The sequence below is a fragment of the Sorex fumeus genome, unplaced genomic scaffold, assembly GCF_029834395.1.
Source record: "Sorex fumeus unplaced genomic scaffold, SorFum_2.1 ptg000003l, whole genome shotgun sequence".
NCBI classification, from domain to species: Eukaryota; Metazoa; Chordata; class Mammalia; order Eulipotyphla; family Soricidae; genus Sorex; species Sorex fumeus.
The window spans coordinates 27898323-27916045 of record NW_026606060.1 but is presented as its reverse complement, the minus strand read 5'-3'; the positions used below and the strand labels follow the sequence as shown (position 1 = coordinate 27916045).

Below are 17723 nucleotides of genomic sequence, written 5' to 3'. Positions count from 1 at the left end.
CAAATACCTACTCACTGTACTATTGTACCAGTCCTTAAAAAAGATTTCTTGACAGATTATACATAATAAGTATTAGAATTCTAACATCAAATCTATATATAAAAAAGCTTCTTATATTTTCCAGAGACTTGATTAAGTCAGTCTTATAGACTTTTGTTGCCTCTCACCCATTCACATGAATTCATACTTTAAACTGGCAAAGGGAACATGCTATTTACCAAAATGTCATAAATTAAAACTCTTTCTTTCAAATAAGTCTTTGTTTTGTTTTGGTTTGTTTCTTGAGCCACAACCAGCAGTGCTCAATGCTCACTCCTGGCTCTAAGCTGAGGCATCACTCCTAGAGGATCAAACGTGCCAGGCAAACACCCTATCCGCTGTATTCCTGCTCTAGCCCTCAAAGAAGTCTTTGAAAATACTTCTTTAAAAGATGGCCAGGAGGACTGGTCCATGGTAGGAAGCTTGCCACAAAGGGGGTGGAGAGGTGCTGTTAGAACAGAGAATGGACTACTATGAAAATGATAGTTGGGAATGATCACTGGATAAGAACTGAGTTCTGAAAGGAGGTAAAGTGATATACATGATAAACTTTCAGTAACAGTATTGCAAACCAAAGTCTCTAAGAGAGAAAAAAAGTGAGCGAGAGAGCGAGAGAGAGAGAGAGAGAGAGAGAGAATAGAAAAAAGGTAGGCTGTGGGAGGGTGGGGGCAGGAGGGAAACTGGGGACATTGGTGGTGGAAAGTGTACACTGATGAAGAGTCAGGTGACGGAACGTAGTATGCTGAAATTCATGAACAACTTTGTAACCGTGCATCTCACTGTGATTCTATTTTCAAAAGATGGGGTGGGGGGGGGACTTCTTTATCTTTATTCCTCCTAAGACCTTCAACTGCATGGTTTCAACCCTTAAATTATTCTATTTCAATTGTCCTAATCATTACAAGAATTATACTCTTTTTTGGCTCTGTTCCTTAACCTATTTAGTTGGAATATCAGCAAAATATATTTTACAACAAGCTATATACCCACGGTTTAGAAAACAGATTCGACTTCCACATTCAGATGATTACCTAAAACTGCAACCTAAGAGGTTATTACATTCATATTTACTACAGGAACAATGCACCAGCCTCCCCCACATTTCTTTTGAAAATGTCATAGGAAAATGGAAAGCAGCAATCTCCTCCATGGGAGCACTACCAGCTGCTTATAAAAGTGGACACAGAAGCAAATGAGAAGGAGGAAGTAGGGGGCAAAGAGAAAGAAGGGTTTGGAGTGCGAGAAGAGGAGGCAAGAGACGGGGGAGGTAGCAAATAATTTAAAACACCGAATTTTCCCCTCCCAAGTATAAATGGCATGAAGAAAGGAAAAGAGAAATCTGCCTTCCAGGAGGTGCTGAAATGCTGGATTTCCCACACACACCTTGGTAGTTGACAGGCACAGCTGATTGTATTTCCATTGTTCATTGATTGTGCTATTTGTCCCGCAATCCATCCTTGCTTATGTAATTTCAGTATTCACACAGTTCACTCTGTTCTGGCCTGAGGGTTCAGTAGCATGACAGACTGAGAAAATTAGATACAGCACAGTCCCAGGCTGCTGACCTTCAGAGTAGGAAAAAGAGCCCGTCTTTTTAATTCAACCTATCTTGATGAGGTTGTTTGAGGGATTGTATTTCTAATAAATCATTCTTTTTCATGGTGACCATTTATTGTCTTAAATATATTTCTATTACTAAAAAAGAATCATGTAAATGTTAAACTTCTCTTATTGAGCACCGTATTGTAAATAAATCTGTTTCTTTGTTGTGGAAAAGAGGACAGTTTTGTCTCAAATCAGAATTAAATACAGTTGAATAAAATCAATAATAAAAAAATTTCACAGAATCTCAGTATGTTCTTTTTTTAATAAAGGACTGAATTTTCCAGTGCAATGTAGCTGGCCAATTCCTGGCCAGAGAATCAAATTATAGTAAAAAAAATTAAGTTACTTTACGGCTGCATAAATAATAAAATTATATTTAGTTATTTGTTTTTCTTTGAAACAGTGCCAAAATCATATAAAAGACAAATGTTTTCCCTCAGAACCTCTTACTAATTTGATGCACCATCACTCCACAATCATTTAGTATGTAATTGCTACAAGTTAAGACAGTTTTCTGGTGAGTTACAATATAATCATTTAATAAAGCTATTTAATATTCATATGTTACCAGTATCCGATCCTCAAACTTCATTTTTAATTCTTATTGGCCTAAACATATCAACTGCAGCAAAAGTAACTAACTCTTTATTATCCCTAGTGTTTGGTTTGTTTTTATTTTCCTTCAACTTGGAAACATTTCTCATTCCAAAAATCTATGTGGACAACTGGACTTCTGGAATAGTTGTTCACATATCCATAGGAAAACAATCAAGGCTTAAAGCTTGGAACACAGAATTATTACCACTAGTCCAAGTTTGCTTTCTACTAACTAGTTATGTGGACTTAATCTTCAATTATCTCATAGATAAGGAGAAAATTATGATAAATGTTCATAGTAGTTGAGGGAGAATTAAATGTGAAATTCATGAAAAGCTATTTTATGTAGTTTGTGGCTTAGAAGCATTCAAAAATGATCATTCTTTTCAGCCGTCCCCACAATCTTCTGATGGTCCCTGTGAAATTCACATCAAAGGTTTAGATGCCAAGCTAACAAACTCATTGCAGAAGATTAAGAGAATATACACATCTGTTGAGTAGCTCTTTGTTCCATCTTTTTAAGGAACTACACTAAGTTAAACTTGCAAAAATAGTGAGCCCTGTTGATGTGGAAGGAATAGGTTTAATCTAAGCAAACTTCCCCCATATCCCTATTTCTCATTTTTTTTTCACTGCTGAATTAAAACATGGATTTCTTTTTAAAGTGTAAGGAAGCAAAAGTAAAGGAAGTGAGAAAACTATCTTTCACATAACCCAGGTAATTTCGCATGTGGTCATTCTATCTCCCTACCTGTCATTCTCATATCTCTGTGGAACATTTACACCTGCTATCAGCTCACTCTCCAGTGCACAATTCTGATTTTGGCCTTTATCTCGCCACTGACATCACATTATTAAAAGCCACTGAGGATCTCTGTTTCCAGCCATTTTATCTTTCAATCCTCAATAGCTTTAAAACATCCCTAGGGCCCCTGACCTCTACTGGCTTTGCCTATTTTGAGTTCTTCTCTTCTTCCTACTCCATACACTGAAATACCCTGTCTGTCCTTCTTTTTGGATAAGTCACATGATTCTCACTAGTTTTTTTTTTTTCTACCTGTTCCTGAAGTGCAGTTCTTAGGAATTGGTTTTTTCTCCTCCACTCACTCTCAACATTACCCAGACTTTAATTTTCACTTCTTTGCAATTTACAGTTAATTCTGTGTGTCTATATTAGGTCCTCTCCATTTTTAATCCATTATCTGAAATTGACAATCGCTTCCACCACTTGAATATAAGTCTTAAATTCTAGTTACCACTACAACTTTTCTTCCCTGGACCCACTTCCAGGTGGCATTGTATGAAATTTAGCCTAAGACCACAGCCAACCTGGTCAAATACTTGACTGTGTACCTTGGAGTTACTCAGAGAACAATATTTAGTGCCAAGACATTTAAAAGAAGTTGATGGAATGCAGGGCTAATGTCTTAATTCCTGAATTCCTGTACTATCACTTGGCCAATGATACTGAATTTCTAATGAAAACTTAGAATAAATATTCTAATATTGACAACTGTTTTGGAAAAAAAAAACAAAACACCTAGGTTAAACAAACCCACAAATTTACACACTTTGCAACAGTTATACACAGATCATGGACCTCTATCCTAAGAAGTGAAGGTACATGACTTGGCTTGCCTTCTAAATATAATCATGAAACTTCTTTCTGAAGTCAAGTACCAGTAACTCAAAATAATTTCTATAACTCAACTGGTCTTCTATGCTAACCTCCAAGCACATTTTTCACTTTTGTGCCTTTGTCAATTTGTTTCCCATTCAGAACTGCTTTTTCTCCAAGTCTACATTAGGATTCAATCCAAAAGTTATGCTTTCTCTTAAACTTCTTGCCCTACAATTCAAAAACATTAATATCAGTAGTATCTGATATTAGTTAGGGTTAGGGTTAATTCTATGAAATTTACTAGCTTTATCTCAGTACATATGTAATTCTCAGAAAGTGATATCATTATTTTCATCTTACCAATGAGAATATTATTAAAGTTTCCTCAAGGTAAATGGCAGGGTGCACTGAACTCCAGTAAAGAGAAGCAGATGTAGAAATGAATCTAAATAATACAAAAACACTGGCCTGAAAAGTTATGTGCATAGCTGTGTTCATTGCAACACTGCCTGTAATAGTATTCCAAAAATATTTAAAAAATTAATTTAAAACAAGTCAAGTACCTAGTGACAGATAAATGTATAGAAAAAATGATTCACGCATGTGTATGCACACACACACACGCACGTGCACACAGAAACACACACACTCTCACCAGGGAATACTAGTCAGCTATAAGAAAAGATGACATTGTGCCTTCTGCAAAAACATACATGCATGTGTGACAACATAGATGGGTCATTCTATGAGAAATAAAGGGGTAAGTGAGCAGGAAAAAGAAAAATGGCAGATAATTTCACTTTTGTTGTTGTTGGTAGAATACAAAGAAACAAAGCAAGGAAATAAGTGGAAGCAAATAATAACACCTGGACTCTGACCACAGTACTGAGGTTAGGTAAGGAAGAGAGAAGGAGAAAAAATGTGGAGAGTGCAGTGGGTGGTGGAAGATGGTACTTAAGTGGTGGATTGGTATTGTATGCAAAACGGACTTCATATTGTGTTGAAAAATGCTACAAAACACATTTTTAATACTGTGACTTTTAAAAATATTTGAAAAGTAAATTCCTATTACTTGTAAGTACTATAGTGAAGAAATGGATCTGCTCACAGATTAGTGGTAATTACTTCAGAAGAATTTTCAATTATACTTTTACAAGATTCATAGTCTTTTTCTTTTAAGTAACCATTAAACTACAAAGTTATCTGGGATTGGATTTCAAACATACACATCCCTTCACCAATGTCCACTTCTCTCTATCAATCTTCCCTAACACTCACCCCCATTTGCCTCCCACCCATCACTCTGTCTCTAGGAGGCTTCTTATTTCTACCCTGTAGGTTACAGTACTGTTGTGACACGGTTTCATGCATACACCACACTTTATCTACATTCAGCATCACCTCCTCCTGGTTGAATGCTTCTCTCCACGATAGTCTTTGCCCCCATCCCCCTACCCTGACCCTAGCATCCTCACAAAATCATGTTTCATACTAAATGCCAGTTCTTGGTTTCCATTGTCTTTGGGCATAGATTGTGACCTTAATAAAATAAAAAAATAAAAAATGGAGCATTTATGCTTGAGTCATCCATGATATGTGTGTCATGTAACAAGAGTAAAAAAATGCAAAACTCTTCAGATGATTCATAAGACTAGGTATAGTTTGGGTCTCTTCTTCTATTCCTTAATAATTTTCCTATCCTTCCTGATACCCTAGGTACACTCGCCTTCCTTCAGTTTCTAGAACTGAGTTGTTTCAGCCCTCTCAGCTTTTGCATATCCTATTTTCTTTGTCAAAAGCAATCCTCCTTTCTCATGTCTAATCCCTAATCCTAGTAATCTCAGGTAAGATATTTTAACTTGACACCTTCTATTACCCTTCTAGAGAAGATTGCACAGAATCTATTAACCATTGCATCCCATGCATGTATCCCTTGCAGCCGTGTGATGAGTTTCGTCACTATCTCTTTCCTCATTTTCTTGGTACTGTCTATATAGTCATTGAATGACTGGTGTCATTTAAATATTTAAGTATATTAATATTTGGAGGAATTAAAGAACTATATCTCAAAGGTAATCAGCAGTGGGTAACTTGCATGCTGTTATAACTCCCATTATGAAAATGTTAACTTGAAATAATTTTCCAGTATCTGCATTTAGTTGGAGCAGTTTCCTGTTCCGTTTATAGTCACCATTAATTTAGTCAATTCAAAATCAATAAATATGAGACTCATAATATTGAATATTTAAATAAAAATACATAAAAAGGAATTGTATGCCCCCACAAAATGGTGACCCAAAGCTAGAAACACACCAGTTAGAGACTTGCCTTGCAAGTGTGAAGCCATAGAATTTTAGAACACCAAAAATAAAATTGAAATAAATACATTTTCTTTAGGGCATAAAGGAACAACTCAGCAACTTCGAAAGAACCTTCATGAGTTCAAAATCTTGGTGCCCAATGAGCTAAGCATAATCTTAGCATCCCTTCTCCCTAAAATTCCAAACACCACAATAAATAAGCTGATTCATTAATGTGACCCTGATGAGAGAGTTAGCTATAATGATGCATGATTCATAAAGGAAAAGTGAATTGTCTCTTCCTTCACAGAATTGAAGCTGGAATAAAGGCTATGGCACAGTATAACTAATCTTATCCATTCTTCTGTTCTACAGTTGGAGTAAATTACTGAAAGTTCTAACTACTTTGCTTTTTTTTTTAATAAATTTTATTGGATCACCATGAGATACAGTTACAAATTTGCATGATTATATTTTAGGCATACAATGCTTGAGCATCCATCCCTCCACCAGTGCACATTTTCCACCACCATTGTTCAGTGTCCCTCCTGCCACCCCACCCCACCCCACTCCCCCCTTCTGGGGCAGGTACAATCCTTCTTACTCTCTCTAATTTTGGGCACTATGATTTACAATAAAGATACTAAGAGGCCATTATGTTTGGTCCTTGCTCTACTTTCAGTACATATCTCCCATCCTGGGGGAATTTCTCCAATCATCATTTACTTAGTGGTTCCTTCTCCATCCCAAATGCCATTTCCCCCAGCATGTGGGGCCAGCTTCCAAACTGTAACGTGATCCTCCTGGCCCTTATCTCTACTGTCCTTAGATACTCTAACTATTTTGCTTTTGACTGCAGTTCTGGACTTAAGTCTTTAGAAGAGATACTTTACTAGTCCCCAAATCAGGTAATAATTACCAAACTGTGAACAGAGGCATTTTCGTCACCAAAGAACCTACAGGTAATTGAAATTTGCTTTTCAAAGAGTTCATAGATGACATGTATTTTGTCATATATTTTGGAAATATATTTTGCTATTCACTGCCTTATAAAATCCCTTCAACATAAACTTAAAGATTTCTATTCCAGGTTCATACTGCCACATATTTAAACCACTACTCTGGGGAAGTTATGTGATGGCGAAGGCTAGTAAAGGCTGGTATATGTCTAGAAATTATTAGTGGCATATTTGATGGTCCTGTGGATTCTGAGGGTAGAACTTATTCTTTGTGAAGATATGAGCTTATAATTCAGATGAATCCCTCTTGCCTCTAGAACCACCAAGGGCATCAGCAAAGATGACTTTGAATGTGAGTAGCTCCCTGTAGGGGAAAACCACTCACTGGAGCTATTCCTTATTTTGCTTAAGGACTTGGAACCCAACTTTCTTTCTCCAGGCCCCATCTTCAAGGAGTATTACATCAAATACTCACATAAAACTTTATCAGTACCCATGTACTGCCTCCTAAAGACATACAGTAGCAAACAATCTATCTAAGCAGTTATTATATCATAATTTATCAAACTCCTATGTCAGCCCTGCTCTGAACCTTAGGGAGCTCTGTCTGTCTGTCTGTCTCTCTCTCTCTCTAGATAGATAGATAGATAGATATAAATATGTACAGATATATATGATTTCTGTCTTGAGTTTGGCATTCTAGAATATTGCTAACCAATGAACAGTATCTGCATGTAGAAAATAGTTGTTCAATCAGCAATAGATTGAATATAAAAACATTTTTGGAACGAAGTTTAAGATTATATATGTGGTTTCCTAACTCTACTTATAACCCTAACTCTTTTCTTCCAGACAGATACAGTTAGAAAGACTGAATCATTGAATAAGTGCATGTTTAAAGAACCTTCCTTTCCTTTCATCATTTGGATGGTGATATAACATATAAGACCCTGTGACCATTGAATGCTAAGGTGAAAACACAGTTTTATCAAGTATCTGTGACTATAAGGTGCTGAAAGTTGGGAGGGAAAGAACTCTTATGTAAAAATTCTTCTCACAACATTTTATGCACACAATTTTAGAAAACTCAGATAAGTAACTAGGGATTAAGGAGAGAAAACCCATTCATGAGAGATAGTACAGTAGAAAAGCCAAAGTCTTATATATGGAGACCAATCCTGATTCAATCTCTGGCACCTCATCTGTCCCCTTAGCCCCACGGAGAGTGATGCTTGAGTGCAGAGCCAAGAGTAAGCCCTGAGTACCTCTGGGTGTAACCCCAAAATTTAAAAATAAATAAATGAAAGAGATCATGTTAGACAAGCATTTTATAAACTTTAAGTGTCATTTGATGAACATTATGGCTTCCACATTCTCTGAACTCTGGACCTTCCAAGCTTCTCCAACACTCTGGAAAGATGTCCTTGCTCTCAGTTGTTGTTGGCATCCCCTAGTCTGACCCTCTTTGGATCTTACTGGGAATTATCCTGTCGGGAGAAAAGTCCCTTCTGGTCTGCTTTGAGGTGCCACACTAATCCCTGGGCTCGGCCCAGGCTGAGTCTCCCAGAGCATTCAGAAGCCTGTTACAATGTATATTCACAACCACAGGTCAATGCTGCCATGGAACAAGATCCTGGGACAGGATGTGTCCAGCATATGTGCAGGTGACAACCTATCCATTATGATCAAAGGAAGAATATAACCCTATCTAGAGAACTATAATGAAACAATGTAACCCTATCTCTAAAACTATAATGAAACAATGTACCCTATCTATAGAACTATAATGAAACAATGTAACCCTATCTATAGAACTATAATGAAACAATGTAATCCTATCTATAGACCTGAGATGAAATGAATATTTGTTCTAACCAATATTTGTTCTAACCACGTGAGAAACTGCAAATATTGAAACCTATATAAACCTTGTTGTTTGCTCAATAAATCGGAAGTGCTTGACGGGACCCCCCCACCCCTGTGCTCGTGTGCTCATTTCTCATTTCTAGGTTTTTGTGGAGGTGGTGGCATAGTTTGCTCTTTTCCCTCAGACTCCTCTCTCTGCAGGAGGGAAGCTCAGCCCTGTCCTCAGGACTCTGAGGACGGCCCCTTGCTTGACAAGGGAGGCCAGAAGAAGACCCCAAAACTATCCCAGCAACTACATAATTCAGCTCTCTGAATATTATTTTTCACTATTTCATATGGTTCCCTCATAATCTCTGTACCATACTACATGACACATATGTATACAAAGAACTTTGAGAACAGATTCTTCTGTTGTTGTTGTTGTTGTTTTGTTTTGTTTTGATTTGGGGGCCACAACTGGTGGTGCTCAGGGATCACTGCAATTAAGCCCTATGCAGTTCCAGGGATCAAACCCGGGTCAGTCATGTGCAAGACAAGCTCCCTACCTTGCTGTACTATCTCCCAAGCCTGTTAATAGGTTCTTGGGGCTGGAGCAATTGCACAGCGGGTAGGGCATTTGCCTTGCACACGGCTGACCCAGGTTCTATTCCCAGCATCCCATGTGGTCCCCCAAGCACCACCAAGGAGTAATTCCTGAGTGCATGAGCCAGGAGTAATCTCTGTGAATCATTGGGTGTGACCCAAAGAGAAAAAAATAGGTTCTTTGGAGAGATAATAATCTCTGTGTATCTGATCTGAGAAGCAGGAGGGTTTCCTAAAATAATTGTAATATGGAAAGGCAAACATCTTCTATCTCCAGAAAAGGGTCTTAAACCGTAAGGTGAATCCTCACAGTTTCCAAGTTTATATTTGAGAGCAGTAAAGCAGAGGCCGCTGAAGTAACTAACGTGTCACAGGACATATACAAATAGCCCCGTCCTGGGGGAGTCATACTCCAAATTGCTGGTGGCAATAGAGCCACCAGTGCCATGTTTGTGGCAACATGGCTCCTAAAAGACAGGGTTGAACTGTCACTCCTGTCACTCCTTGGTGCTCAGCTAGGGCTTGTTTCACAGAAAAGGGTGAACGTTACTGAAAACCAAGCTGCAAGGAGAAACGTGTTCTGACTCAACAAAGAAAAAGTTTCAAGCAATCAGGAAAGGTCAGCTCTGGGCCAACACAGGAGTCAGACATGTAACCAACACAGATCTGACCAAGTCATTCCCTTCTCTGTTGACAAAATGGGCAATCCCAGAACAAAGTGCTATTTTTTGTTTGTGTTTGGGCCATACTCTGTGGTTTACTCCTCCCTGGCTCTATGCTCAGAGATCACTGAGAGAAGGGGTTGGGGATTGGTCTTGGGAGAACTTATGAGGTGGCAGGAAGAAACCAGGGTCCACTGTGAGCAAGGCAAGTGCTTAACTGCTATGCTATCTTTCTGCCCCATTTCTAAACTTTTCATAGGAAATCTCCCTCCCTAATAACTGACAGGTGGGAAGGGCCACACCTTGCAGGCTCAGAGCCCCGCTCAAAGGGCAGCCAAAACTCTTGAGTTCCCTGCCCCTCTCTCTCCACATCCTCTGGCTGGGACATTTAACCTATAATGCCATTTGAGAATATAAAGATGAAGTTGATAGCCACTTAATGTTGCCACTCCAGGAAAAACTAACTTTATTCATCTCGTGATTTCTACAGCATGTGGCCTCTCTGTACATTCTTCCTGGGCAGCCCATAGACCATGAAAGTTGCATACATGAAGAAGAAGATCCACCCCAACCAACCTACTTGGTATGACACCTACAAGCCTTCATGCCCTCCCACATTTTCATCCAATGCAACTACTTATAAAAAACGTGAAGTTCAAATTGCAAATTCTACTTGAAGTCTTTGATAAAGAGGGTTTTGTTACTGGTTAAAATCCACAAGAAGAAAACAGCCAACCCCATCCAAAAATGGGGCAATGAAATGAACAGAAACTTTCTCAAAGAAGAAATCCGAATGGCAAAAAAGCACATGAGAAAATGCTCTACATCATTAATCATCAGGGAGATGCAGATCAAAACCACAATGAGATACCATCTCACACCTCAGAGACTGGCCCACATTCAAAAGAACAAAAGCAACCGATGCTGGCGCGGATGTGGTGAGAAAGGGACACTCCTTCACTCTTGGTGGGAATGTCGACTGGTTCAGCCCTTCTGGAAAACAGTATGGACGATTCTCAAAAAATTAGAAATTGAGCTCCCATTTGACCCAGCAATACCACTCCTGGGAATATATCCCAGAGAGGCAAAAATGTATAGTCGAAGTGACATCTGCACTTGTTTGTTCATTGCAGCACTCTTTACAATAGCCAGAAACTGGAAGAAACCTGAATGCCCAAGAACAGATGACTGGTTAAAGAAACTTGATACATCTACACAATGGAGTACTATGTAGCTGTTAGAAAAGATGAAGTCATGAAATTTACATACAAGTGGTACAACATGGAAAGTATCATGCTAAGCGAAATGAGTCAGAAAGAGAGGGATAGACCTAGAAAGATTGCATTCATCTGGGGGATATAAAGTAACAAAATATGATATTAATACCCAAGAATAGCTGAGATCAGCACCAGGAGGATTACTCCATAACTTCGAGGCCAGCCGGGTATTCTAGGGGAAAGGGCAGTTCAGATAGAGAAGGGAGCACCAAATAAGAGGTGTTTGGAGGATCCTCCCAGGAGGGGAGATGCATGTTGAAAGTAGACTATGGACTGAACATGTTTGCCACTCAATGCCTCTTTTGCAGACCACAACACCCAAAAGGAGAGAGAGAACACAGGGGATTGCCCTGCCACAGAGGCAGGGGGGATGGGGGGATGGGGGTGGGAGGGATATTATCCGTGGTGGTGGAAAATGGGCACTGGTGGAGGGATGGGTATCTGATCATTGTATAATCGAAACCCAAGCACAAAAAAATTGTAAATCTACAACTGTACCTCATGGTGTTTCACTAATAAAAATAAAAATTTAAAAAAAGAGGGTTTTGTTGGCCTTAGGGGAATACCCACACATGAAACCTCTGTTGAGTTTTATTTCTGGAGACTTTCATACCCTCTTTCCCAGCAGTGTTGGCTCCTGGGTGCTACTTCCCAAGCTGGTGGCACTATTTGCGGTCTCCACGACCTAGAGTGAACTGTCCTCGCAGCTATAGCCTGTTTGAACCCCTGTAACGTTCCCGTGGACAAGCCCAGCCCAGGCACATAGGTAAACGCCCCCCCCCCCCCCTCCGGCAAGAATCAGAGCTCAAAAAACGCCACTAAATCCTCTCAGAGGAGAATTCTCGGCCGAGGGTGAATTCTGAATTCTGGACATGCATGGGGGAGAAAAAAAGGTTCTGAGCACTTCTCCCAGTACTTGGATTTTCTTTCCTAAGACAGCTCTCTAGTTCCCGGGACTTGAAAAAGTTTAGAGACAACCGGGGGGCCCGACGACGGAGTCACTCACCAGCTGGTGGCGGGTGCTTGTGTGTTCTCCAGGGTTTTGGTCCAAGGCTTGTACCAACTGATTTGCTCCGCGGCTTTGCCCCAGAACCTCTCGGGGTCGGCCACGGCGGCCGCGAAGTGGGTCTTGTACTCGCCGCCGCCGCCCGTGGACAGCGCGCGGCAGCCCCGGCCGCCAAGGGCGCCCCGCGGGCCGGGGGCCGCGTACGCCCTGCGGGCCGCGCCCGCCGCTCCCCGCGCTGCCGCCGCCCCGGGCAGGGGTCCCCCGAGCGCCCCGGCGCCCGTGACTTTCCTACACTGCAGCCAAGTAGGCTTCATCGCCGCCCGCAGCTGCGTCCCGCCTGCCCCGCGCCGGCAACACCGCCGATCTCGGTCCCCGGGTGCAGAGTTTTGGTCACCCCCAGGGTGCCACCGGCTTCCCAGGGCCCGCGGGGAGCGCGCGGGAGGCGGGGAAAGTGGGCGAGGAGAGCCCGGAGCCCGGGAGGCTGGACGTCTCGGGAGAGTCGCCGTGAAAAAGCGACCTGGACCGCGTGCGTAGCAACTGGCTGGAGCTAGGGGGTGGCGGGTGGGCGTGCAAGGCGACGCTGCTCTGGGAAACAGGGGCGCTAAGGGAAACCCCACCCCTCTGTGGGCCTGTCCGGGCAGGAGAGCTCCCTCCCCTCGGCACACGCAAGTTCCCCTTGGCGCGGCCCCAGAACAAACCCCAGCTCCCTTTAGGCCGGCAGCAAGAGGGGTGCGCCGTTCCTGCCTGGTGCACAGGCCAAGGCGCCAGCCGACCCCCCAAACTGCAGCTCCGCCCGGGCCTCGCCGCCAGGCCCCAACTGTGCTGACTTTGTCTGCTCAAGGATTCGTTTGAATCTCAGCTCAGTGTCCAGTGGTTCCGAACACTGGATTCCAGGGCCGGGATGGCTCCAGGATTTCCTGACCGCTGAGAGAAGGGGGAGTGGAAAGGGTGTCCAATGGAAAGGTGATTGACAGGTCCCTGGGGAAGGGAACCCCCTTAGGGATGGGAGTCACCTGCTGACGGGCCTCTCTTGGGCCCTAGAAAATGAAAGCAACTTGTTGCATTTTGTTTTTTTCCAGCTGACGTTGGAGCTTCTGTGGTCTCAATACCGATGTGCCGAAATCAAAGACAAACGGAGTAAGCAGCAAAGATGAATAAATCAGAACCTACCCACGCCCCCCCCCAAAAAAATGCTAAGAAAAGTTTAAAGACAGTACACATGACTATTGGTTTGATTTGTTTCAAGTCCCTTCACTGTGTCTGTGTGCGTGTAATGCCTTGTGAAATGTAGAGGCAATCCCATGCTTTAGTATTACACGACAAACACCCTGTTTTGATGGGACAGTGTTCGTTCTCGGAAATGTAAAGATGTGTACCAAGGAATGGAAGCTAAGAATAACTGGAATGCCCTTGGCCTTTCGGAGGATTCTAAACCTAAGAAACTCTAAACAGACTGTTCAAGAGAATAAGAAGGAAATGAAGATTAAAGTAATAGGAATGACCGCAAGATTGCTTGGCTAAAAGTATCTGCCTTTGGAGGGTGAGTTTGATGACTTATAGTTGAGTTGCCCAGAATGGTCCCTAGGGCCTCCCTCCCCTCCCAACTATGCAATCTCTGCTGTGTGTTGGCCAGGCATCTGTAAGAAAGAAAAGAAATGTGAAATGCCTTCAACCGTGGTCAAAGTAAACACACACACACACACACACACACACACACACACACACACACACACACACCACACAACACAAAGTATTCCTAGGGGAGAAGAGTAAAGAGGAGGGGAGGGAAGGGAAGAGGCTAATACAAAACAAAGAAAATGATTTAACACAGATACTTCCTTTCAGCTGAGACGTAGAGCACTCAAGATTTTTCTGCCACATGCCACCTATTTTCTGAAGGCTTCAAATCAACCTGCAACAGCAAGACAAAAGTTACCCACTGCAGCCAAAGAAATTAACAAAGCCATGTGACCTCTTGGCTCCCTCTTTTTCCTCTGTCCAGTAGCTTACTGCTGTTCTCCAGGAGATAAGAGTTCTTAACCCTACACTGTGTCTATTTTATTACGTGATGTCCAATTCTGGCGACTGTATAGAGGGTTGAGTTTCTTTCTTTTTTTTTTTTTTTTGCTTTTTGGGTCACACCCGGTGATGCCCAGGGATTACTCCTAGCTCAGCACTCAGGAATTGCCCCTAGCAGTCCTCAGGGGACCATATGGGACACTGGGAATCGAACCCAGGTTGGCTGCATGCAAGACAAATGCCCTACCCACTGTGCTATTGCTTCAGCCCCTGAGGGTTGAGTTCTTGCCTTACATGTAGCCAGGGATCAGGGACTCAATTTCTGAATGCGCCATATGCCCATATGGTCTCCCTAAAGACCCCCCTCCCACACACACACACACTACCCATCCAAAATAGGAGAGATTAATGAGAACAGAGCCAGAATTAAGCACTGAGCACTCTGAGTGTGACTCAAAAATCAAAGAATTGATGTTCACTTCAATCACTTGTTTAATAAATATATGTGCAAAGTGTGGCTTATCATGGAGACAAACATGACGACTGCAGGCAGTTATTGACACCTACTTTGTGAGCATATGTTCTGACACTTCTCAAATATGGAACTAAATAGGAACTGAAATACATAGGTTCATAGTTGGAGGCTAAACAGCCATCATGAAAAACAGATTCAAATCCTGCCAATCAGAATGGGGCAGCTCACCTTGAGTTACTATCATTGCCTTCTCAAAGTAGGGGTTGCTCAGTCTGTTTCAGCTCTGTTCTGCTTACTTCCCATACCATACAGATTGTAACATTTGCTTTCTGTGTCACAGTTTGACCAAAGCTGAAAATCTGCCTCCAAAATCCATAAATCTTACACTAGGCTAATCATCTTTCTATTCGAAAAAAAATTATCGTATAGTAATGTGTGACAAGTTGAATAACTAGGTCCATTCTTCTCCTAGGACTGCAAAGGCAGCCAAGAGAGCTGGTGAAAATCTGCCAAGATAAAGACAGCAGGAACAGAAAGGAAACCAAATGAGAGAAGAAAAAGATGAATTCATAGCTTAAAAGAAAGTGGGGGGAGAAGAGGTTAAATTTAACTGTTTTGGGAAGAGAAATTGAATTTCCAGGAATGTTTCAAGATTTAGATTCCTCTAATGTTTGAGAATGAAAGTCAAGAACTTAAAAAAAAAAAAAAAGGACTTCAGGCCAGACTTTGTTGTCTTGGGACCAAAACTCACCTAGAAATTAACCTGCTAAAAATTCAGGTATGTGGTTCTTTGTGATTGAAAACCTCAGACTTTCTTTGGGTCTGAATGGGCTACCTCCCCCCAACTGTCTGTACTTCTAGAACACCAGTCAGTCATGTCCACACCCCAGAGCTGCCTCATCTTTATCACCTAGTTAAAAAATCTGAACTTCCTGGAACATGCAGTCACTTGATGTCTCCAAACTCTACAACAGTGATAATTCAGTAATAAAAATACTACACCAGGTTTGACAGGATGTAACATAGACAACAACCAATTGTGACCAACCAAACAGTAACACAGAAAGACTCAACTGTCAAAACATTTTAGTAGTTCCTCACACAAGGACTTAATGTTTCCATGGTGACATACAAAAATTTCCACCAATTTTCTTCTAAGAAAATAACTTCTTGATCATTCCATTAGCAATTTATTGATAGCAATTAAAAAGGTAAAGGTAAAGGCCCTCCCGTTGATCATCGATTTGCTCGAGCGGGCCCAGTAACGTCTCCATTGGAGACTTTGTTGTTACTGTGTTTGGCATATCGAATACTCTCGGGAGCTTGCCAGGCTCTCCGAGAGGGGCAGAGGAATCGAACTCGGGTCGGCCATGTTGGCCGCTTGTAAGGCGAACGCCCTACCGCTGTGCTATTTAATTGAAAGTAAATTATTGTTCCTGTCATGGAGACAAGCTTGAGTGGTGGTTGGGAAAATTGGAGACAATGGTGGAAGGAAGGTGACAGTGATTTTGAAATCGATGTTGAAATATTGAATGCCTATAACAAATCATCATTAACAAGTTTTCAAACCACAGTGTTTAATAAAATGTCACTGTCACTGTCCTCCCATTGTTCATTGATTTGCTTGAGCAGGCCCAGTAATGTCTCCACTGTGACACTTGTTACTGTATTTGGCATATCGAATACGTAACGGGTAGTTTTCTAAGCTTTGCCATGCGGGTAAAATACTCTCGGTAGCTTGCTGGGCTCTTCAAGAGGAGCAGAGGAATCAAAGCCAGCTCGGTCAGGTCGGCCATGTGCAAGGCAAACGCCCTACCCACTGTGCTATCGTTCCAACCCTAATAAAATGTAGGGGAGAAATTTTATATAAGTAAGCCTTACCCATTTCACATAAACTCCAAAATATATTTGTAGAAAATTTCTTTAAAGGTTTTATTAGAGGACCGGAGCAATAGTACAATGGGTAGGGCATTTGCCTTGCACACGGCCAACCCGGGGCAAATCCCTGACATCCCATATGGTCTCCCCAGCACAGCCAGGAATAATTCCTGAGTGTAGAGTCAGGAGTAACCCCTGAGCATTACTGAGTGTGACCCAAAAAGCAAAAAAAAAAAAAAAGAAAAGAAAAAGGAAAAGAAAAAGAGTTTTAAAAAAAGTTTTATTAGAAGAAAAGGCAGGTATGGAGACAACGTACTATTAAGTAAAATTATCAATAAAGAGATATAATATATAAAATAGTCAAATAAAAATACTGTGGTAAAAATATCTATATTAATGAGAGTTAAGTCATGGTTATTATCATAATGAGATCCAGACATTAAATAAAATGTAATTCAATTATCTTAGAGTTCGAGTTGAAAACTTTATGTAAATATAAGAAGCATTTTCTTATATTGTGTTAAAAAGTTTTATTTTCCTTGTTTATATAGGTCAAAATCATATAGGAATCACAAATTGGCTCTTACTGATTTACTTTCTGATCATTCTATTTGCCATTCTTAAAGTTTTGTTGGAAAAAGTAACATAAAATGAATTTGTTATATGCCTAAGAGGGCAGGTTAGGGATGGAAGGGAAAATGAGGACATTGGTAGTAGGGAACATCACACTATTGGTTGGAACTATTGGTTGGAACAATAAATGCTTGAAACAACTGTGTGATGGGCAACTTTGTAAATCATGGTGTTTTTAATTTTAAAAAACTTTTAAAATTTAAA

General features: G+C 41.1%; 1 protein-coding gene across 1 annotated transcript in view; it reads right to left on the bottom strand.

Annotated features, from left to right (window-relative positions):
- Nucleotides 1-12965, bottom strand: part of ACSS3 (acyl-CoA synthetase short chain family member 3) — a 208562-nt gene extending 195597 nt beyond the window's left edge. Inside the window, exon 1 of the mRNA XM_056117936.1 lies at nt 12515-12965. Within this exon, the coding sequence (XP_055973911.1) occupies nt 12515-12828 (314 nt within the window). The 5' untranslated portion in view covers nt 12829-12965. The remainder of the gene's footprint in view (nt 1-12514) is intronic.
- Between the last annotated feature and the right edge of the window lie 4758 nt (nt 12966-17723).